General features: G+C 44.1%; 1 protein-coding gene across 2 annotated transcripts in view; it reads right to left on the reverse strand.

The window, feature by feature from the left end:
- Positions 1-22320, reverse strand: part of NFAT5 (nuclear factor of activated T cells 5) — a 69276-nt gene extending 46956 nt beyond the window's left edge. For both annotated transcript variants that reach the window (XM_076348873.1, XM_076348872.1), the window contains exon 1: positions 22221-22320. In XM_076348873.1, the coding sequence (XP_076204988.1) occupies positions 22221-22293 (73 nt within the window). In that variant the 5' untranslated portion in view covers positions 22294-22320. The remainder of the gene's footprint in view (positions 1-22220) is intronic.
- Between the last annotated feature and the right edge of the window lie 2525 nt (positions 22321-24845).

Genomic DNA, 24845 nt, shown 5'->3' on the forward strand with positions numbered 1-24845 from the left:
AGAATGAAAGGTTCAGATTTTGTCCCAACAATGAAAAGCACAAATACCAGCCGAAGAAAAATACAGTTATGACATGAGAGGTTACCTCCCTGTGCTTGTATTATTACCCCTGCAGCCAGCAGTTTGTACAACAGCTCCAGACAGCAATCCCTTGTAAACGAGCACCAGCCTTTGTTCTGGCTGGCACTGGTACTACTACCTGCAGGAGGTGAGTAAAATCCAAGCTCACTTCTGTCGAAAAACCAGCCACAGGCAGATGTGCGGTGCTGGAGCAGCTGCTGCACTGTGATTACCACCCAAGGTATCCGTCACAACCTCTCGTATGGAAAATTATGCCCATTCAGCTTTGTTGACAAAAAGTGATCTTAGCTCAAAGTGCACTCTGCAACAAATTCTTCCTACTAAGCCATCTAAGAACTCACGCACTTCCCTGTGCCAGAGCTGGGAAGGCTGCTGCCTCTAGAGGAGTAGGAGCAATATTGAAGGCTGCTGCAGTCGCTTGACGGGCAGCTCTGCTTATGCTGAATATTCTTCTACACCTAGGACACTGGAAGCAACTCACCAAGTACTTCTGTTACACAAAATGTTCAGTGACGGGCCCCAAAATGAGGGATCATAATACAGCGTGTGTGTGTCTGCATATAAGTAGAGAAACCTTTATATTTTTATGTATATGTTCCATATATATACACATACGTTTTCATTCCTTTCTGTTGTCTCTCAAGAAATCCTCTTTGAGGAGAGAGTTGCTCATCATCATAATTCTGTCATGACTCATAAGGTATTTGGTGTGGATTACAAAGCCTCATTCCCAAAAGCTAAGTTATTAGTGAGCTTTTCTCTTTGGATTATTGTTGGGGTTTTGTTTGTTTAAAGAAATTTATTTTTAACTGTCAAACCTGACAAAGGTTCTGTTGAGTTTGCTGCTTTAAAAGGATGCTCAGATCCAAAACTCCCACAACATATTTTTTCTCAGGGAACACAAAATTTTAGCAGTAATCCACAACAAGCACAATTATAATCTTTGTGAATAATTCTAATAATATGATAAAGAAAGGGACGGAAGGAAAAGCTAGCATTAGAATTGAAGCACATTCCCAAAGATCACAAGACCATTAAGAGCAAATCTTTAATTTCATGCTTCATTGATAAAAGACCAAACTACTTGAAACATGGTCTGAAATACGACACCCAGTTTTTATCCCGATACACTTGGATACCACACCTAAAATTGAAGATGAGCCCTACACTTGGAAAAGAAGCTGGTGTTAGCCTCGACAGCTGTAAATACGAGAGGACGGAGCAAGCTGTTAGGAGGGAAGGGAACACTGCTATTAGGAAGTCACTGTGAGGTGCAAGCCAAGAGAACACAGATGTGGTGGAAGAGGAGAACAAACAGCACCATGAAGGTTCAGAACAGATAGCACAGCCCCGGCCACCATCAGTGCCTCCTCTGCCTCCTCAGTTCTTCCAGGCCTATCTCCCCCTCTGCTCTCATGGCTCCCCATAACTTCCCTCCCCTCCCAGCAGTGTGAGAAAGTCCCAAATAGGAGTGAGGGAAAACATGGGAGGTCTACCAGGTAACACACGAGGAGGAAAAGAGATCAAAACCATGGGATTGACACATGGCAGAAGTTTAAGGTCAAATCCAAACTTTAAGAAAAAAAAAAAACCCCACACCTCCTGGCTTTTCTTCAGAACAGATGTAAAACACATCTTTAGTGAACTGGATTACTAGGAGCTATCATTTCAACACTGCTCTGAATCTGAAGGAGGAATCTGAAATTGTTTGGGTACCTTTAAGAAAGCTTGCTGCAGCAAACCTGCTCTTCACAAAATCAGACTTCAAATGAAACTTTGTGTTTTCACCTAAACACAGGCCAATGTTTATATATGCTGCACTATAAATAGCATTAAAGCAAAAACTGACAAATTCCAGAAAGATTAGAGTTGTTGCAAGGAAGCTAATTCTTCCCCAGAGGATATAGTTTCCCTCCACGCCTGATACCATATTTAAATAGCTAAAGCTCCCTCCCCTATTGATCAGCTCACCTCCATCACTATGTTTTACACACGTGCGCGCACACACACGGACACTGAGTATATTAAATTTTCTGCTATAATTTTACATTTATTCATGTGGAAAACACCCACAAAAAAGAAAAGGCTGTTATGTAAATGCAGTATTACATTTGAAGACAAAAATAAAAATTCAGCATCATTACGTATTTCTACCTAATTAGCAAGAAAAAAATATGTAGACAGAATTCCTGTTTTCAGCAGCCCCTGTGGTAAATCAACGAGTCAAGTTTCAGCCGGCTGACAGCACGAAGTGTCTTTGTAACTTGTTGCTGATTTCAAATCCCCTTGACTGATATATTAGTTGATCTCAAGTTTCTGGTTTTTTTGCTAGAAGTAGCTCCATTTATACCCAACATCTCCCCTAAACACATTTTCTTTCTCCATATAGGAAGAGAGGAACACGCATTTCAGGAATACTGTTGTTATGAAATATGAACAAGCTCAACACACAAAGTAACAAAATACTAATGATCAGCCAAGAGTCGCGCGCACTTATTTCCACATACAAACCTTCACCTGCATTCATGTAATCAGTTTTTAGACATCCTATTTACAATAAATTTCCGAATCTCGTAGCTTCCCTCAAAATACCTCAACTAGAGGAGCCCAGGCTTCACAAGTTCTACTACTCAAATCAAGGACACATGGGGACAGGCAGATTTACAAAAAGTATTTTAAGTGTCAAATTTCTTCAACTGCCTTTTATCCGATTATCCCACCCCTATAATCTCTCATCTGAGATCAGCTGCTTGTAACTTTGATCTTCCTGCCAGTTGTACTGACAGTTCAGAAAATTATATTTCACATGTCTATACTGACCAGAACAACATCAAACATCAGGTCAATATCCAACACCACAAAAGTTTAAATCTGGGGAGGACAAGATTTTGTTAGTGTACTGCTTGAAACCGCACAAAACATTCAGAATTGAAATATTAATGAAAAATAATCAAGTTGTATGATACCGGACTTGCTTGTTATTGCAGCATATCAAAAACAGCGCACCTGAGCCAAACAATAAGCATTCCAGTACACTTGCCTATCAGCGGGAATCGAGCCAACATCCAGTCTCAGGTGAAAGGTATTCACCACCACTCTTCTCACAAAACTGCAAGAGCAGCAACAAATCCTGAAGATACACAAAAGGATATATAACACCGCTAGAAGGGGTGCTCGCTGTGTAGCAGTACACTACTGCTACACACAACTGAAATAAGTTCATTTTAAATTAAAAGAACTGAACAAAAGCTATCTGTGGAAGGGCTGGATGCATTACGATCAGTCTGCATAAAAATATATCCTTGGGTCAACATGTATCTGGATCAGTCACAGCAGCTGGTGAGGAGAGGCCTAGGAAAGATTTAGACAAAATAACTCGGAGAAGGTAGGAAACGGTGGGTGAAGCTGATCTGATGATATTGCAGTGGAAGTGCAAGAGGCTGGTGGTTCATGATGGCAAACTGAAATTCATAAGTGCTCCTTCTCCTATTTTACTCACTTCACCTCAGTGCACACACAGTTGCCCCTTTTGTAGGAATGTTTTTAGATTTCTACACAGAGGCTAACTTACAGGCATCTGGGCTTGCAGCAAAATCTAAGTACTCCAGCCTTTCTGCATCACCACCAACAAAAAATACTAAGACTTTTAAATCATTCTCATCATCACAATATCAAAGGACCTTTCAGAAACACACCATGCTTGTGACCAGCAACATTAGGTTCCTCCTTACTAACTAGGAAACTGTGACTCTGTTTAGACTTTATTCTTAGGAACATAGCAGTTAAGCTTATGGAAGCAAAGGGAACACAACTTGACACAACTGCTTCCTGTTTGGGAGTGCCAAGACAACTGTAAGTCTGTGAGAAGTCACTGCAGCTTTTCCCCAGAGAAAGCCCCGCTTTTTCGAAAGCGTATGTTTTCTCACCATGGAGAGTGCTCTCCCTCACAATGAAAAAGGAGAATTCTTATTTCAGAACTTCAGATAACCTCCTATGGTCAGAACAGAAGCCACTTTCAAGTAAAAGGTGTCCTGTTAAATAACACAAGTTTAACACTGGAACGGAGATAGATGCTGTCACTTCAAGACAACGGAAGGTGGGAAGAGGAAAGAGAAGTCGTTTCCCCAAAATAGCTAATGAAAGTAGTTGCAAATAATCAGTGTAGCTGTAGTGCAGCAAATCAAGTACACATGGATCCAGTATTCCATCACATGCAGCACTTGCAAGACTCTTCTGCGGCTACTCACATTTAATGAATTTCCAATGACTTTTCAGTTGCATCTACGTAGGAATTTCAGCTATACAGATTAAGAACTGCAATTTCTAGTAATTTAGTGCCTCATTAACGCGCGCTGTGCTAGGACTGGTTCATGATGTTACAAAAGAACTTGTCTGTCCTTCTCAAACTTTTGTGAGGCTTTCTTAGCCTACCAGCAAATTTAATTGAGATCCTTCTGGTTGGTTGACCAGAGAGCTGCTTCTTGTAACTGAGCACTTGGTGACACTGGGAGCACAGAAGATAGGGAAAACAGCTGAGAATACCAGTTTCCAATGTTTAAAAGCAACAACAGGCTCATCCATGATGAATGCAGACATCCTCATTTTGTCAGTACCACCAAATGCCTTAAACATTATGGAATGCTCTTCGGATATACCAATGATTTCCCTACGCTTTGATATTCTGTACCAGAAGCAAAGTCATGCCATCCTGAACTTCAACACATGGAAGCCAAGTTATGAACTTGATGGAGAACTTTGCCCTGAACTACTAGCAAATGAGGCCATAACTAACATAGAGGGAGACTGATATCACCATCTGGAAAGGTCATCTACTCCAGACTGCTACAGGTCCACAGAATCCTGCTATAGAACTAAGACGGCAATATGCAGTAAAATAGCCATTTCTGCTTTCTAGGCATGTAATACCCCCCCCCCCTTTTTGTTTTTTAAGTAATCAATGTAAATTCAGTAGAATAACCAGTTAACCTGCCACCATTTCCCCACTATTTCAAGTTTATTTTTGACAACACATAGTTAAGAACACAAAAAAGGAATCCAGGAAAGAAGTATTGCTTCTGCCTTTAGCTGAAGCCATCCTTCCACCGCATGTAGTAGCCTCTCAATCAATTTCTGATCGTGACATGGAAAATACCTGGTTTTGCTACAGTTTTCCTCTTAACAACAAAGATGTCGGACATCACTTAACCTGGCTGCAGCTCCAGCTCCTACTTCAATGCCACTTCTCCAGGCTGTTCCCCAGGCCCAGCCTTGAGGAGGTCGTTGAAATACAGCCCCTGCTCCCCCCCAGCCCACCTGTCTGTCTGTTCCACCATGGTGATCTGCTCCTGTGACTTCACCCCCTCTAACGCTGGAGGCTTCTTCAGCAGCATCCCTTTTATCCCCACCCCTAGACTAAAAGGTAATGACAGCCTTCCCACTCAAAAGGCAATCATGCGGAAGAGCACGATCAATAAATGGGCGATGAAGAGAACCAGATCAATTGCTTGCAGTAGAGGCAGAGACAGTATTTTCCACTTGCAGCTGGCATTTTTTGCCTTTAAGGGTAGGTACATCCTGGAAATCCCTTACCACTTCTATGACCTCATGAACAACAGCAAAGTTAATCCTTGTCTTTTAATAAGCTCCCTGCGCTGAATGGCTGCCCATTTGATCCCCACTGATACTAGTCTCCTCAACGTGTTTTAATACCCATACAGATTTGGCTGCTTCTTCCAAAGCCATTTCCTTGCTGCAGCACATGACAGTCACACCAGAGATTAGACAAAACCTTGGTGTACTCTTCTAATCAGCTGGCAGCATCCAAGCAGAAATCTCTTCTAATGAGGTACTCTAAGCTGATCAAAAAAACAAGCAAGCAAACAGGCAAAGAGAGTTGTTTATATGGAACTAAGATTAAAAAACAATTAGAAATACATGAACCTGCAAGTAGCCTCTGCTACACGGGAGGTAGGCAAGAAAAGTAAAGTGGAGCACACATGCTCAGCAAATTAAAGAAACTCTAGAAAGAAAAAAATAACGGTGTCCATATTCCACCACATCCCCAGCTAAGCATACAAATTCAGGTTCAGAATACTCATACACACATGTATAAAGATTCTATGATGCTGATCAGTTCACGTTAAGACACAGTTTTAGGCTAAACCTGTGTTACCAAGGTTCCAAATGTCAACTAAGGGCCTGACCGTCACTCCTTACTCCAAAGGTAGCTGCATTTTAATAAAACTATATATGCAAGTGAGTATCTTTCAAAAACCTTTGTGGGTAAGAGATGCTAAAACCAACATCTATTCTACACCTGAAAAATCTAGGCCTCTGAATCTGCCAGAAGACTTTGTGGTTTGTTTGTTTAACTTAAGTTCTGTTCTACTCAGAAGTCCAGTGTCTATGATAAACAATATTGTTTAGTGGTTGAGTTTATTGTATGCCACTGATTCCGCCACAATAGCTTAGTTCACAAAGAGTTTTTCAAGAATGATGGGGGGGAACAGGGGGAGCGTTACATCATCTCTAAATATTCAACATCTAATCAAAGCCTTGCTTTGTTGCAAAATGTTCGTGTCATGTGACCCTCGTGGATTTTTCCGTATACAAAAGCTTGGGTGTGGGAATACTTTGAAGCAAACTATTGCGCCTGTCAGGAAGAACCTGTAAGAGCCAGCTGATGAGCCCTCCAGTTCTTAGCCCTCCCCACAGCTCCCTCCATACATCAACCAAAGACAAACAGGTTCTCCTGCAGATCCCAGGAAAAGAATTTACTGAACAAGCTTGGTTATTACAGCACAGAGAATAGAGGCTACGTTTCAGAAACCTTAGGCCACCCTGAAGTATAATAGGCATTAGAACCAATACAGAAACCCATGTTACACGGCGCAGTGACTGCTCTCACTTCATCTAGGCTAAACCGGGAGAAGTAACATCAGGACCCATGGGAGTAAATAGACAGTCTATTGCTCTTTTGTCTCCGAGTTAGCAAGACAAAACATTACTACAGCTACACTGAGAATACACACCTATACCTTTGTGCAAATGAAACAGAATTTGTACATAGCCAGTGGAATATTTTAAGAATTGTTGCTCCGTGAGATGGCATGCTGATAAGGGGGCTGGCGCAGTACATGGGAACAGGGACTGCACAGACGGGAAGCCAAAGCAGGATAACGAGGACTCAGTAAGAAGCTCAACAGAGGAAGCTTTGAGAGTCTGAGAAAGGCAACTAGAAGACAGACAGAGAGCCTAGTGCATAAAAACAGAACAGAAACAGACTGAGATAAGCACAGGCCAGACGAATCTGTGACCACTAAAGTACTTTCTACTCCAGTGTGGTGGTTTTGTTGTTGTTGGGGTTTTGGGTTTGGTTTCCCCCCAACCCCCTTTCTTTTTGGTTGGTTGGCTTTTTTGAGTACTCCATAGGAGATCCAAACTCTCACTCACAGAAGTGAGAATCACCCACAACAACTGAAGAGGATGGCAGCTCTGCTTAAGGTACAGCAGAGATTTTATATGGTAAAGTTACAAAAAAGATTTGGAAGAAGGAAAGAATAGACAACATAGAGTAAACAGCTTTTGTTCTGTATCTGTCAAAAGAGGATTTACAATCTATTACAGACTATCATAGTTTCTGTATTTCCTAACATCTTTGCAACTTCAGTAGACTTAACACAGGTTTGCTTAGCAGTAGTTAAAATGAGGCAAACAGCCCTGAAGACAGGTTTAAGTTTCATACAGGGCAAGAAGGGAAGACCCTACTCGAGCATACACAATAATAGATAAAATGCAGCAACTGTTCAAAGAATGAAAGATACTTGTTGCATAACTGCATGGCAAAAGCCAAAGAGCAAGAAAAAGCCTATACTTAGTGAAGCTGAGCAAAAGGACACCATACAGTACTTAATAGTCTCGATGCAGACACCTTAAACGTTTTACAGAGTTCTCAGTCTGATTACTCCTATTTTTGCAAATGCAGAAACTGAGTCGTAGGAAGAACATAACTCACAAGGCTCCCCAGCCAGCCAGCAGCAGGACACAATAGAGCTTCTCTCACCCAGGCTGCAGTCCAGTGCTTAATCCACTAGGTAGCACTTACTAAAATAATGCTTTTATTTCATGTCTTTGGGTGCATCCCAGAATAACGTGATTAAACACAGGACTCGGTTCAAATTGACAGTGTAACCTAAAACATGTAAAGACTATTTTCCTCTGTTCTTGTACACAACGTATTCTGATTAAGTTCCCCAACACTACCTGGACCACTATTTTTCACACTGCTCTCAAATGAAGGTATGTCAGCAAGACACTTGGCATGCTTCCTGACATGGTACTGGTGCTTTCATTTCAGTAGCACCTATGGTTTGTTTCCACTTCCCTCTCTCTTCATCTGCCATGCTATATTCAGAGTATCTGTAGATGGTAAAGCAGTAAAAGACTGGAAGTGAGTCTTCCCGCCAGTGCTCCTGTTATTGTCAATACTGGCAGAACTATATTGCTGCTACAGCAACAGTGGCAGGTTTTCAAAGAACCTGCAGTGTATACAAGGATGTTTTACACAGCCAAACAGAAAATCTTCCTTCCAGTTCCCTCTGGCTTCAGACAAAAGAAGCAAACCCTAAATCAACACAATTCATGAGCACATAGGGAAGGGCAGATGCCACGGTTCTGCCCACACTAGAAAACCTGATGATTAAAAAGTTTATGTTGGTGCAGCTCCACTCTGAAGAATCAGCAGAGGATCTGAGCACTCTGTGTTGATGATGTAGCACTGGACACTGTAAAATCCAAATCTTGCCTGTGAATGCTGCTACTCCAACACTGAAATGCACATTATAGTATGTTAGTGAAGAAGAGAGAAGAGTTTGCTGAAAGACAGCCACTTCTATTTTAAAGAAAGATGATCAGTAATACATTATCAACCACCAAAGTCATTAAGATTTTATCACAACTGTAATATCATTATTTCTTGTACTTAAAAATAAAAATGAAAGCTAAAAGTTGTTTCTTGCATTTTTTTAAAGCACAAGTATTAGTACCAAAAATGCTAGTATTAAAAAGGTAATTTTGCAGGCAATTCATAACGGAATAACACTCAGTTACTGCAGTATTCCACTAACCTTCAGAAAAGCTGTTAATCTCAATATTCAGGATTCCGCACAGCAGGGTAGGGTTGAGAAATTAAACCGTTTAAAGTTGAATTTCAACAACTGACAAAGGCATGTGTTAGCTGAATTCTATTTACGGCATTCATCCAAATATCAAATAAAGCTTTCCTGGCTGTGTTTCACTCACCCCCATTCACAGCTCAAAGAATACTTTTATAAACGTAGACAGACAGTATAAATCCTGTGTCTTGTTTGCATCCAATTTTACACATCTCAAAGAGAGAACAACATTATTTAGTAATTGTCCCTTCAAGAAATGGACCACTAATGACTTACTGAACAGTCTATCCTGTGCAGTTGTAAACTCCAGACAAAAACCCAAGAACTCAAACGATACTACTAAAATACCACAGTGGACAAGGCAGAGCAACTAAGGACTGACAGAATTGCATGTACATGAATATAACAGGGTACCACCCCGCTAAACAGTTAAACCCTTCAGCAACGTATTTGAAAGGCTTTACTGCATATAAGGGTAGTAAAGATGCACGTCTCAAACTACCCAAAAGGGAGGGGTGGGGAGGGAAAAAAATAAAATAAAATTTAAAAAAAAAAAAATCAATCCGTTCACAATACCTTAAGAATTAAAAAAGAAATAAATCCCATGTTGCCATGTTTTAATCTTCCAGCACGCAGAAAACTGAGCTAAGCTTGTGTTTGGAAAGAATCCAAATATGATAGGTATGAAGATTCAATTAAGGAATTCAAACAACCTCATTTTGCCATATAACACTTATATACAGTTGTTGTAACAATGGCCTTTATTTGATTGTATACTAAACTGAACTTTAAGGATTTTCTCCCTGTCTTCACATTCTGTCAGTACAAAGACATGCTCAAAGAAACCCAAATACAGTATGACCAAAGAATATTAATAATAGCTATTTATCAACCACTATAAAACATCGCTATTGTTTCAAAAGCAAAGTTCACCAGAAACATAGAGGTAATCAGGTGCTCCAGCCAGTTATGCTAGTTCCGTAGGTGCAATGCACCATCCGAATTCAGAGACACACAGAAGTCCACCTGACCCTCCATCTACTATTGTCTCAGAACAATGTTTCTCAGCCTTTTCAGGTTTGCACAATTGTTTCCGATGGGATTATTTTTGTCATCTCTTACATTTGCTGTAGAACAAGAAATGCAACACCAGCAATGAAAAATAGGTGCACTTTTTTCTTTTGAGGCTATACCACGATATTTGACCTTGAAGAATAAAAGCACACAGGTACTCAGACAGACATTCAATACATTGCAGCCATCTCTTGGATTCAGTATTTTATTATAAACCTGAGCGTAGAGGCTATGTTCAGGACACTTCACATGTCCTAGGTAACTCCTAGCATGACGTCGAGCATCTTGAGCCCACAAACCATCTTCACACCTCCCTCCCTTTACTCATTTTAGTAAGATACTGACATTAAAAGGTATTTTCTTTCATCATTCCCCAAAACTGAGAAATATTTATGCTTCCTACCATCATTTTGGTTTCTAGTTATAATTCAAGTACTATGTTTGATGATAAACATAATTTTTAAAAACAAGCATGAAGTAATGTTTAACAAACAATACTCCTTGGCACAGTTAAAAGAAAGCTCTGCTGAAAGTCTGACGTGTAACATAACTTCTAATAAACTGATCAGGTATGTGAAAGACCATGTTGTGTGAAAGCAATGGAGCCCGAGACTCTCGTATCTCACCAACTTCTCTCTCTGGTATTGCAAGATCCCAGATTGAGATAAAACTGCATCAGTGTTAGAAAAACATTGAAAGTAATGAGAGACAGCCTGGATGCTTCACACACATTTCATACAGTCACAAGGCATCTCGGAGCACGGCACACGAGTCCCAGATTGCCTGCTCAGCTTTCTGTCACGTTTAGCACTAACAGCAGCTACTCTGAACACGCTCGTGCTGGGAATTGGAAAAAAAAAGAGGAAAGGGAAAAAGATTATAAATAAAATCCTTTTTAGTGAGCCTGAATGATATAGCAGAAGCATGTGTTATGGACAGCATTTGTTCAGTCAGCTTTCATCAAGGACAAGGTGCTACAGTTCCAGCTCAGGCTCTACATTTACGAGCCCTTTGTTCTTTCTATCAAGCAGTGCTGCTGATACACACCAAGCCTCCCTTCGACTGCAGATAAAGATAGATGCAACTAATGAGGTGCATACTGAACCGCAGGCAAACCTGTGTGATAAAATACTGCACCTGGAAGGAATTCCTCAAGGAAATAAAGATGCAAGTTATTTGTAAAAACAGGTTTTGAAATTATTAAGCAAGTTCTTCTCCAAATATGTTCACACATGACTCTCAGGAGACAAGTGGGAACCTAAGCCAACCATTTAACGGCAAAACATGGTTAAAAGATTCCTTTTGTATTACAGAGCCAAAACCCCAACGGAATCGGAGGGAGAGCAGCAACGAAAGAATCAGTGGTGTAACCGCTCTGGAACTGCCAAATTATGCAAAACTTAAGGATGGTCATAACAAATCAAACTAAATATTCATTAGCCCATATCTTTGCTCTGATAGCAGCAAACTATAAGGAAAGGTTTACAAGAACCAGTAAGTTTAGAAGAGTATTTCTATTAGAACACCTTCCAAATTCTGACAGTCAGCTACAGACTAACTCCCTAGCTTACGGGCTCCCCTAAACAGATAAATCCTCTACAAATCTAACAGCTTCTTGAATCATTTATCTTTTACCACCCAAAACATTTGTCAATTGTTTCCACAATTAAATGGTGTACAGAGAAAAGAAAAAGAAAAAAGAAAAAAAAGAAAAAAAAAAAGAAAAAAGAAAAAATCTGTCTCTCATTTTAAATTGCTGCCTGGTCATCGCATTGGGTGTCTCCTATCTCTAAAGTCATGAAAAATAATAAATAACCACAGCCTATTTATCTGTGCTATACCATTCATGGCTTTCACACTCCTATCCCCTTCATTCAAATCTTCTTCACTTTTGTATCCACAAACTGTGCAACACCTTGCATATGCTAAAGCTTGACACTGATTCAAGGAAAGACAATACAATGGAAGGTAAGTCCACCGAGGATTAGAGTTCATGGGGATAATTGGCAAGCGTGCAGATAAAGATCATATCTGAACAGATACAGCGTACCTGTCAAAAGCTTTTGGGGATTCCAACACCCCTTGTCTAAGACTATCCCACCCCACTCCCCAATAAGCTGAGCAATTATAGTCTGCTATGACCAGCTTCTCAAAAGTCATATGCTGTTAAAGATCTCTTCAGCTCGATTAAATTGTCTTTCCTTACTGGACTTCTAAGGGGGAAAAAAAAACTTGTACTCGGAGTTTCTTCAACAGATAACTAGTATCCCACTATATAAAGTGTTTGTTTCAAACACCCAGAGTACTTCAGCCGTCCTTCCTCTACATCTAAAGCTGAATTCAGTAAAAATAAAGCCTGTAGACTCCTTGGCTCAGGTGCAGAAAGGTAGTAATCTTCCTAAATGAATTCTTTTACTATTGTATTAATGTATTGAAATACCTGCACGGCAAGGAGTACTTAAATTTACTCTAAACAATATAATCCCTTCCTTGCTACCACACCTCCAAAAGCACCTTTTTTACTTAAGTGGCAGCAAAGAACTTAACTGAATTACTGAAGCTTAAACTGAATCCTTTCAGGCCACAAAATAAGAAACCAAATGACTTCCCCATCTGATTAAGAGCAACTCCATTCCAGGTGCGGTTCAAGTTTCAAGGCGAGGCAGATGGCCCTGTCTAGAATTGAGATGCCCTAAAAGAAAAACAAAGTAAGATTTATTCCCAGATGAAATCTGCACACACACTAAGGAAGGGCACTGATCACGCTCACACAAATACACTTACAGACAAGAGATGATGGAAGTTCTTTCTCTATCACTAACAAATGCGGAGAAGAGTTTAAAACAGCTGAACGTGCCGCGTGTGCCTGGAGCACAGAACTCCAGGAATACCCAGAAAGTCATTTTCAAAGAACACGCTCTTGATAAACAAGTGTAACCCCCTTTCTTAAGGGAGCAACATGGCAGCCGCATCTCCCAATAGGTTTTGAAGCCGGTAGATATCCTCAGCAAAACTGATAATAGAACACAATCTCAGAGTACATTTCCTACAGATTCCAGGAAAATAAACAGCTATATTCAAAAGGAAAAATCTGACTTAGTGCCCCAATAAGAAAATGACTGCAACGTAACACTAGACATGAGAATTTCTGATGTGGGAACTCACAACCATCCCAACAATAGTAAAAGCTGTTCAGAACTCAAACTGACATGTATTTAGGGCCACAAAGATGAAGTGCCTGGAGTACTTTTCACACAAGGAGAGGCTGAACACTGGGACTGCTCAGCCTAGAGAAGAGAAGGCTCAGGGGGGTCTTACCCACGTGTATAAATACCTGATGGAAGGGAATAAGAGGCTCTTCTCAGTGGTGCCCAGTGACAGGACAAGAAGCAATGGGCACCAATTAAAACACATTAAATTCCATCTTAATTATTTTAACCATGAAGGTAGCCAAACACTGGCACAGGGTGGCCAGAAAGGTTGTGGAGTCTCTACCCGTGAAGACAGTCAAAACCCAACTGGACACGGTCCCAGGCAAACTGCTCTAGCTGGCACAGCTTGAGCGGGGAGGATTGGATTAGATGATCTCAAGAGGTCCCTGCCAACCTCAACGACTGTGTGACTGAAAGCTGGCACTGCCTTCGGAAGTACTCACCCTGTTCTTCTCCCATCCCCTGCACAACTGGGACATCTGATTGTTTTCAGAAGTTTAACCTAAATCAGATTCCTGGGGTCTGTAGCATTTACTTATGAGGTATAACCAAGACCATTAGGAACTGTAATTACGAGTTCCTCAGTAAGCCTGCTTTAACAGGAAGACATATTCCAAGCTATGCCACCTTTTTCCCCCCCCTACGAAACAAAAACATACTCAAATACTTTAAACCAGGAGACGTCCTCATTCCTAATATTAAACTGAAGAGAGAGTAAACTTGAAGTGGAAGACAAGAAATATTTCTTCATTGAGTATACAACTGGACTGCGAAATTTCTTGCTGAATTAAAAAACTAACCAAGAGTCAAAAAAAGAACTGAGTAAGATTCTAGATACTCCTGCTATACCCCAAACAGTTAAGCATATACACACATACATACAAAGGAACGTCACCACAAAGGTAAATGTACCCGAATTGTGAAACATGCATTGTTAGTGGGACTCCTGCTACTCATACGTATAGATGTGTGGTACTGCTTGGCATGCTACGGCCTACAGCTCAGAAGGAGCTGCTGCTGCCATCAACACTCTCTGAGGACAAGCACTGAGGGAAGCAGAACGTAATTTTAACGGAGGCAGATTGTCACTTACAACTCGCATCTTCCTGCCCCACTTTACAAAGCAGCTTGCATGACCACTACCAGTTAATAGCCATATTAGTAGGTCACGTTCCCCTATGCACAAGAAAACAGAAACTGTCACAGTTAATAGAAGCTACTGAACTCTGCAGCTTATTATTTTCCAATCACTCTGTAGTGCTACTATCAAAACTTACAGATTCTTCTGCTGAGCAAATCCATACCCCAAAAAAAAAAAAAAAAAAAAGTCAGGCCTCTAGACAATGAGAGACTGAAACAACTGGCCTGTAATGTCAGTTTTTCTGAACAGGAGTGGAACTCCAACATTTGAAAACTTTTTATTACTGCCTTTAAATCTCTTTCTTTCCTATATGCTTCATCTTGTCTGGGCATTAATATGAACTGCTGTCCATCTTCCTTTTGTTTGCCAAACAGCCTGAACTTCACTGCAACTCAAATCTGCTTTTAGTATCAAAACTTTGGCATATTGCATTAGTTTTATAAACTTTGTAAGGTGACCCCAAATTCTTTCTAATTATTTCCAAAGCAACTGTAAAACCTTTCCAACTGCTGGAGGGACAAGTAATCAAGGGGAACTGGAGAACGATTCTTCACAGTGTATTTCTGTAAATAGTGAAAACATTCCTCTGATGTGGTGATATTCACCACACAGATCACTCAGAACTACACGAGTTAATAACATAGCATAACTGATGTTGAGCATTAACATTTCAAACACTGCTAAAGCACTGCATGCTTTTGGAAATAGCAGTTACTTAAGATTTTACTATGTGCCCATTAGAATCTGCTGTTACAACACAGTTCAAAGTTAGAGCTGAGAGTTCATTTCAGTCAGTTCCTAAAATAGTTGCTGTACTTGCTGACGAGAAAGCCAAAACTTGTCTGAATATTCAACCTCATCAGTTTACTCTTTACATAAACACAGAGAAGATAACAAAGGCGATAACTGCACAGACATGACCACATACCTTACTTCACCTGCACTTTGGCCACTCATCAATTTCTGCTAGGGTTCACCAGCATATCTAAACTTCAAAATGAGTTCAGGCCATTCCCTCTTTGTATAAAAGAAAGCATTACTTGTCTTTCATTTTCTCCAAGTCAAAAGAAGTACATTTCCACATAAAACTAAGTAATCCGTGTACTGATGCAATAATCAGATCAAGGCTCCGCCTGACAACCATTTTTAGTCAACAGACCCCAACAAAAGGTAACTATTCTGTTGAAAACTTATAAATAAAGATCAGATGCTTTATAAAAATTGAAAAATCTTAACCTACAATCTGGGAAACATGAGATAAAAAAATTTACTTCTTGACTATACTGAACAGCAGTATCCTATGGATTCCCCTTATCAGCGGCTATAATGGATTTCAAATATGCAGATCCTGAACTAACTGAAGCACAAGTACTCTTGACTCCTAATATTTTCATATTCTAAAGATTCTCAGATCTCTATTACAGCAAGTGTCAAAACTGCACAAAGAACTTTCCAGAACAAAACAAAATATAACGGATGCTGAGTGGCATAACCTGGCATTCAAAGAACGTGGTGAGCCGGAAAAATAAAGACAAAGGTGGGAAGAAAAAGTATTGGGAAGAAGCGTCTTCCTCTAAAGTGTATCAGCAATCAGAAATATCTGCACAATAACTTAAGACAGTTTTCCAACCTCTGGGTCCCCGAGAACCCCCCAACATTGCTGGATTAAAAGACAACGTAATAAAACGTACCCATTTGACTTTGCAAGTGGAAGAAATCAGAACCCAACACATCTGATCGCAGGGAACCACACATTCATGGCCTGCAGGCTTCAACAGCACCCCTCCTCCAGGAACAGCCCTGGCTGACGAAGCACCAGAGCCCACTTTCTTGTGAAATGGATCGCTGCGACACTTGCCATGCTTATGCCGAGATTTCACTAAATCAAGTCAAATTCAAGCTCCTCATTGCAATATTCAGATCCTTCCATGGGATTGAAATATATTCTCTCCAATTTACGGTTTCTTTGAACATCTGAATTTAAATGGGACAAGAGAATTGGGCAATGTATGGAGATTCTCTAATAGAAAAAACCCTACAACTTTCATAGAACTACATAAAGTATCCAAAATGAGTAAAAATTGACAATGAAAAAAATCCAACTAGTCTTAGAAGTAAAGAAAAAGCTTACTTAGTTCCTCTTAATTTCCCCTACTCCTTGATCCACACCACACATTTACACCCAGATTCAAACAGGCAAGCACTGGAGAACCTAAGGCAGGAACACAGTCTCACACTCTTCCATCCACACCTGCAGCAGGAGAGGTGCTGCGGCATCCCGCCCGGCTTCCCGAGCTCCAGAAATGGCTTCCCTCACCGATCCCCAGCCTGGCTTTCCTGGTCTCGGCACAAGAGCACAGGCACAGCAAACAACAGAAGGCACGTGAGGAGCATTTCTTTCCGTGGCAGAGCCAGTTTAGCAGTTCTACTTCATCTGCTACCTCCTCCACCATTTAATCCCAGTCCTCGATACCCCCTTTCTTGTCTTGACATGACTACTTGTGCAGCTGCACAGTAAACTAGACCAGGGAGCAGAACGATGTTAGAAAATCCTATCAAAAGTACAGTATACTCATTCTAGATTGGTTTCCCAATCCCATTCATCTTGCAGCCACAAAAAACAATTGTGTTGGCACAATTCAGGGAACAGTACATGGGTGAGAATAGACGGCAGGGAAAAGGGTCTGTTTAAACAGCTCTGTCACTGGAATAGTCAAATTACAGCGTGAGAAGCTGTGAATTCAAAGTCCTCCCTCCTACCCCCAGCACCACACATAATGATCTTGCAGCAACATAGTCCATAGTTTTGTTCTTAAAGTCAATAAACTAGTAAGATTCAAAGTAGAAACGGATATTTACAAGGCTGACACAGAATTTAAGGAACTTTGGTAGAATCCATTTCAGTTGACTTATGTCAGAATGTCCCGGGGGCAGCTGGAAGAGCTGCAACAGGCAGATGTATGCAGTCCGTCCCTCACATAACACTCAGCACTGCTTGCCCAGCACGGCACCTTCTATGAGCTACAAAAAGAAGCTAAGTATTATTACAAAAAGAAGCTAAGTATTATTTCTATTCCTAAAAACTGCTAGTACTAGTTCTAAAGTTCAAAACTAAAAGCAGGCTCTTACTATTTTTATAAAGCATCTGCTCCATCCCCCTCTGATCATTCAGTCACTGTCTTACTAGAGTTACCCCTTGGATCATGGAAAGAAAAAAGTTGGGGGGGGGGGGGGGGATCACCAAAACCCACGTGTTGTATCAACAATTCTCAGTAAACACAAGTAGATTACCGTCACTTAACATTTAAGCATGGAGGAAAATTGAGTTTTGACTATATGACATTTTTAGGGCAAAAGAGCTATTTAGGAGACTACTAACATTTTTCTCGTTGCTTCCAAGTTCCAGAAAGTCTCACAGTTTTACAGTTACTCACCTGTGTAAAGCAAAGTCGGGGGCGGGGGGATATATGAATAAAAAGTTCTGATCATACTTGCTACAGTGCAAAAATGCAACTTTGTTAGTACACACGTTACTTTGTAATTGTTCAAAATGAATGTATTAGCTAAATTAATGACACATTTAATCAGTTCACCAGTTCAGATTTAGTACCTGACATTTGATTAACTGCTTTAATCACAGTTTTTCACCTCTGCCTATTTACAAGGAATAGCTAACTGCTGTATTTGAATGTTGCGTATGATATTCAACCACAGAACAACTAGCCTCAAGGTTTTAGGCTTTATGCTCCAGTGATTTTTCTACTACATTACTAATTTGTATGCACATTTGGGTTGTTTTATTTCAAAAAGGACAGTACGTTATGTAAAGATGGGAATTAAACCTAGCACATTCTAAATATTTTCAGCATTCAAAAATGCATACATTTTTGTGTATCTCTGTTACCATCCTTCTGCAATGGTTACAAAGCATATACTTTTTTTTAATATTGATTATACATAAAAAGATGGGGTTTAGTCCTTCACACAAGTCAGTTCCTCAGGAGCTGTGGGGATGAGCTTCAGCAACAGGCCTCGGCATCAGCACTTCGCATTTCTTTTATTTTTAACAGCTATAACCAGCCATATTCCAGAGGCCTGCAACTTCAGTACAGTTTCACTATCATTTTAAGCCAATATAAGCTGGCACTGCTGCTGAAATAAATAGTCCCACCCTTCCCCACTGCTAGTTTTCACATGTCCTTTCCTTGAGTCAGCACAAGCCATTCACAAAGACCCACAGCAAACATGACCAGGATACTCACCTGGTTAAAAATCAACATTTCTCTTCCCCTTTTCCTTTGTGTTCTTGGGGGGGCAGGGTGAGAAGGAAGAAGGGAAAAGCTGAGTTAATTTTAACATGATCAGTTCCCCAATCCAGTTCACTGCATGGCCACGTAAGTGTTGGCATGAGCAGAGCAGCAAGGAGAAGATAGGGGACTAGACTGTTTTAACTCAGCAAGTGGGAATTCATACTGGCTGGAACTGCTCATGAAACCACACCTACAAGAGTAAAGACTGGAAGATAAAGTATTTAGATACTCAAAAAAAAATGTTCTCTTTCCCAAGCTACGCGTAAATGAAAAGAAATAACTCACATGAATTATCAGATCAAATTTTAAATTAACGACTCTCCCTTTGCCTGTATTGCCATTTCACCTCAGGTCTGTGTGCTTTTAGAAGTTTTGCTTAACGTTTTTAAAGGAATATGAAAACAAAAATCTTAACTGAAACGGCCGTGCAGGCCAAAACTTTGACACATAGCGCGGGGACAGACTGATGACATAACTCTGTCTGCCCAGAGAACGGGACAAACTATACCATAAAAAAAAAAAAAATCACACTAGCATAAGCTACATCTTAATTCACTGGGTTTTCAAATATAACTTCACTTTTAAGAGCAGGCAAGTACATTTTAATCAGTACACTAAGTCTTTTCCACTTTAATTTCAATAAACTAAAGTTTGTATGTCAGAAAACCTCAGTTACTCCCAAGACCACCCCAATCTCACAACTTCTCTCACTTTCATAATCTTTGTATTTCCAAAACACCCCAGCGATTGTCATCAACAAACTTACAAGACCGGTATCATTAAACCGCAACCATCCCAACGCGCACACAGGAATGCAATTCAGAGGAAAAGCTACTGGCCCCAATTCAATCTGCGAGTTGGATTCCAAACTGCGGGGTAGCTGTATTTCTAAAAGGAGAGCAGTTATGAGAAACTACATGCTCCTAACACACCCTCATCACAAATGCATATTTGTGGCTTTCTCACTGTGTTCAGACCTTTCCCTTTATCTCATCAGTTGTATTCATGCTCTGATCCAGAGCATTTGTCCACAGGATAAGTTTATCCATATCTATCTAGGAAAAAAAAAAAAAGGCAGTGAAGCGTGTTCTGATTAATCAGATAACCACTAATACCTTTTCCTAAATCCAGCTAAAAATCATACTAATATACCTCACAGCAAAGCGGATCACTTAATTATTCATTCTGTAAAAGTATATTATTTTGTTCTAAGTTTTCATTTAAATTAAATTGCATTTCAACTTAACATCTCCTTGATCTTTTATTATGACAAAATATGAAATGCAAGCCTTGCTTTAACCTCTTTAGAGCCATTCACTGCCTTACACACCTCTATCATACGCCATCTCGTTTGGACCAAGAAGCTCCTTATGGCCACTCCTAAGCATCAAACATCCTTCTCTAGACCTTTTCTAGCTCTGAACCCACATCAACGCCACCGGAAGAAAAAATACACTCCTGATTAATTAGTTTGAGATCCTTTTCCTACCTGAAACGGACACTCTACCATTCCATTAATTATAAACAATTTTGAGAATTCACAGTAAGATCGGCGAGTTCACAAGTTCTGCTCAATTGAGCACGAGTCCTTGAAGATGTTTCGCAACTTACAGGGAACCTTTTTATTTTAAATGTTTTACAAATTACTTTAACAGTGCATACTTTTCAAATTTCCAGTACAATAAATGATAATTTTGATGGGGTTTTATCACCTGTATTTTTTTAAGTAGAACCACCCCGTTTCAAAATACTCTTTCCCTTCTATCGCCCTCACTAGGACTGAAACCAATGGGAGTACATAGGTGTTAGGTAACAGGAGAGCCTTAAAGCCCTGTAGTAACATCTTTAAAAAAAATTACAAACTATTATACACTGGTGATAACTTTAAGATCTCTAAACAGCGAGACAATGATTTAGAGCAGTTTGAGAGCTTTAAAGAAGTTCTTCGACTTGTTAAAGTCTTTATTTCTTTTAGCTTCAGCACTAACACCACAGAACTCTGAGTTAATGAGCATATTACAATGAGTTCCAACAATTCTGAAAAGGTTTAAACTTTCCTGTAACAATATTAAACTCTGATTAGCTACCATCACTTCAGGGTAATACAAGACTTTACATTTCTTCTGTCATACACCCCCCAAGTTGCTCCCCCTCCGTTGTACTGTGGGCAGATATGTCCACCAAACTACTAGTAGTGACTTTCAAGTCTTTTTAAATAAGAGAAAATGAGTTGAGTACGTAACGTTTGCCCTAATACACATATCCTTATTACCGTGCACTTGTCAAAACCAAAATTCGGGCGCCTGAAAGCAGGCGCTCGGTTCGTTCACTTTCAGCGCGCCCCACGTTCTCTCTTGCTCTCGACCCCCACGTACCGGTGACGCCGTTTCACCCCCCGCTCCCTCCCCCAGGCCCCAGTGGATGCAGTTCACGCCCGGAGACGGTCTGGACTCCCCGGTACCGAAACCCACCGCCGTGCCGAAAACCAGCCCTCCACTTTTCGGGCTCTTGGCCAGTTTCTAACCCAAATCAGAACGTTCGCGTCCTCTCCGAGGCTGCTCGTTCCACTGAAACCCTCCTCCGAGAAACTTAGTGAGCAGCTTTCGGGAGCTCTCGAGCCGCCCGTACTCCCCGCGCCCCGTTACTTCGCGCTCCCAACTCCAGGCCGAAGCATCCGCCCCCCGGGCAGCGCCGGGCTCCGGCGAGGCTCGGCCCGCATCCCCGCAGATGCGCCGCCAAACGGCGAGGTAAACAGGGCGGCGAGCGGGGCCGCAGCCGCATTCCCGGCCCGGCACCGGCAGGCAGGCAGGGAGCCTTGCGGCGCGGCCCCGCAGCCCCCCGCGGCGGAGCCGCTCCCGCGGGGGCCGCCGCCGGGCCCCGAGCGCCGGAACCTGTCGGGACACATTCTTGAGGCCGCCGCGGCCGGGCCAGGAATGCGGCCGGGGAAGCCGGGCTCAGCCCCAGCGCGGACCGCGGGGCCCCTCGCGGCGGGGCGCCGGCGGCCGAGCATCCCGGCGCGGCCCGCAGGCCGGAGGCGGAGCGGGGGGCCCTCGGGGCGGGCGAAGCTCCCCGCCGGCCCCAGGAGGGTGGGGGGGAGGTGGGGGGCGGCCCGACGCGCGGGCCCGGGCGACAGGGCCAGCCGTTAGGGACGGTTAACGGCGCGGGCTCGGCGCCCCCCCCCCCCCCCCCCCCCGGCAGCCCCGCCTCCCCGGCCCGGTGCCACACTCACCCTTGGAGTAGAGGGACTTGGGGGACTCGAGGTCGAGGTCGGCGCTGAGCAGAGAGATGAAGTCCGAGGGCATCGCAGCTCCGCGGCCCGGCAGGGGCGAGGGGGGCGGCGGGAGGAGGGGGCCGGGCCGGGAGGGGGGCGCTGCTGCCTCCGCCGCCCCGAGGTGGGGAGGGGAGACACCGGCAGGCGAGAGCGCGGCGCTCCGCACGTCGGGGCCGCGAATCGGGCCGGGTCGGGCCAGGCCGGGGGCTCCGCTCGCCGTCGGGACCGGGCACCGCCACCCGCCGCCGCTGACAGGAACCGGCTGCTGCCAACGGAACGCGCCCGACCGCCCCCTCCGTTACCGCTCTGCGCCTGCGCCGCCGCCGGGGAGGGGGCGCAGACAAGGAACCCCAGCGCCGCCGGGCCGCGCATGCGCGCCGGCGGGCGGGGAGACGCGGCGACGGAACAGCCCGCCGGCCGGGCCCTGCGCGCCTGCGCGGAGGGGCCCGCGGCCGCGCTCCCCCGGCCGCCGCCGCCAGAGCCGCACCGCGCATGCGGGAGGGGGAGGAGCGCGGCGGGAGGCGGAGGGCGGGGGGCCGCCGGCCGGAAGAGCCGCCGCGGTGGCGGGGGGCGCGGAAGCGTCTAGAACGGGGCGGGGGCGGCCCCTGAGGGGAGCGCTCGGCGCCGAGGGGAGCCCGGCCGCGGCCTCGGGGGCGGCAGCGGGCGGCCTCCAGCGCCTGCGGCCGCAGGCTGGGGTGCGTGCGTGTGAGGCGAGGGGCGGCTGCGGGGGCCCCGGAGGCCCGTTTTGGCGGCAGGCGGTCCGAGCCCAGGGGTGCCCGCCCCGAAGTGCAGTGCTCGGCGCCGCCTTCCTCGCCCGGTGTTGGGAGAGGCGAGGGGCACGCCACGGGTCAGGGGCCGGCCGTGGTTCTGGGGCAGCGGCCGTCGGGCCTCCGTCCGCCGCAGCCTGCCAGGGGCTGGCCGCCCTCTGTGCCCTGCCGTCCAAACTCACGATGCGGGGGGGTCTGTGGGCCAAAAAAACGCCGATTTATATTGTCCCAAATAAAGAAACGGGTGTTTTTAAGCAAACAAAATAGAAATGTGGAAAGAGTGTCAGCGGTGCGTTTTAATTGGGCAAAGCAAAGATGGCAAACACCTTAAGAAAGCAAGTGCCCCAGATCTGGGTAATCCGGAGAACATAACTAGTAAGAAGTTGAGGTGAGGGGGTTTGGGACCCCTTTCCCGGACTAAGAAGGTGTAAGAAGGGGGAGGCGCTAAGGAGAGGTCACCCGCACAAATGCAAAATTACTTTTCCAAGGTGATAAAAACCTGCTTTGGAAATGGAGGGGGGATCGGGAAGCGAGAGGGCTTGCCGTGTGAGTGAATGGGGGTGCCAGGAGAATGCTTAAGCTGTGAAAAATGGTGGAGGAAGGAGCTGCGAACAGCTGACGCATACCTCCGGCTCGGCAGAGGGTCCGGTTTCCCTGCGGGGACTGTGTCACCAAAAGGTTGGCGCCCGTCCTTCGTGCAGCCGGCTCCCGTGCCAGTCCGCTCTCGGATCCCGGCGAAATCGCTCTCCAGAAACACTTCGGCAGCTTCCAGAAACTCGCCGCACCCCACCAGCCAGGACAGCGGCGCTCGGGAGGGTTTCTGGAGACACCTTGAACACCGGCTGCCGCCGGCTGCCTGCCGGTCGGTCGGTCACCGTGGAGCAGCCTCCTGCCCGGTGTCTTCACCAGATGTCTGACCGCACTCCCGCGCTCGCGGCACCGTTGCTTCGGTGCTTCGAGCGCCGGGTTTCGTTCCGCCGCGTTACCCACGCAAGCAGGGCGCCGAGACGGTGCCTGTGGAGTCGGTTTGGCGTGGCGTGCGCACGGCATCCCGGTTCACAGCCCTGCGGAAGAATGATGGCAACTGCGCGGCACGCGCTCGGTTTTATTTGAAGTCGGGTATCTCTTTCATCCCAGACGTACTGCTTTAATCCCCCGGAGCTGTGCTGGCTTTTCCTCTCCTCTGCCTGACTTCATCGCCATTTGTGGCGTTTCGAGAGGGCACGGTGCTCGAGCCGTGGAGTACGTCTACAGATTTCAGCACTGTCCAAGGGCTCATTTGTATCTAGACCTTAACATCCTTTTCTGTCACCATCTACCCTACCGTATCTCCTGTTTATGCCCCTCTCACGTACTCGCCCATTACAGTTTTGCACCAACTCGTGCTCGGGTGTGTAAGGATTTGCCCAGCGAGGCTCTCCACCGTTTCCTTAAGGAGTCGCCTTGTTGCCTGCTAAGGCAGCCAGCGTGTGCCCTGGGGAGCAGGGAAACATGTCCCGCCATGCAGAGGCCATCACACCGGGGCCGTGCCTGGTGAGCTGTCCGCTACCCGAGGCGTGCCCCCCTCGAGCACGGGGGTCTGCAGGACCCTTCCCTGGGTGGTTACAGCCTGGATGCGTCCGTCCTGTTCCCCGGGGAGCACTCGTTACGGCACACCGTAATTCTGGTGCTGTTTCAGGGTGCTCAGCAGCGTTCACCAATACAGTGAAAAAAATACAATTGTTATTAAATGTGTTATTTTTATCATGTCTACAGAGCAGAGCATTTCTGAGGCTGAACCACAGATAAAGCAAGGTGGTTTTCCTTCCTTCACGGT

This window comes from Aptenodytes patagonicus, chromosome 11, assembly GCF_965638725.1.
Source record: "Aptenodytes patagonicus chromosome 11, bAptPat1.pri.cur, whole genome shotgun sequence".
In the NCBI taxonomy this organism is placed as follows: Eukaryota; Metazoa; Chordata; class Aves; order Sphenisciformes; family Spheniscidae; genus Aptenodytes; species Aptenodytes patagonicus.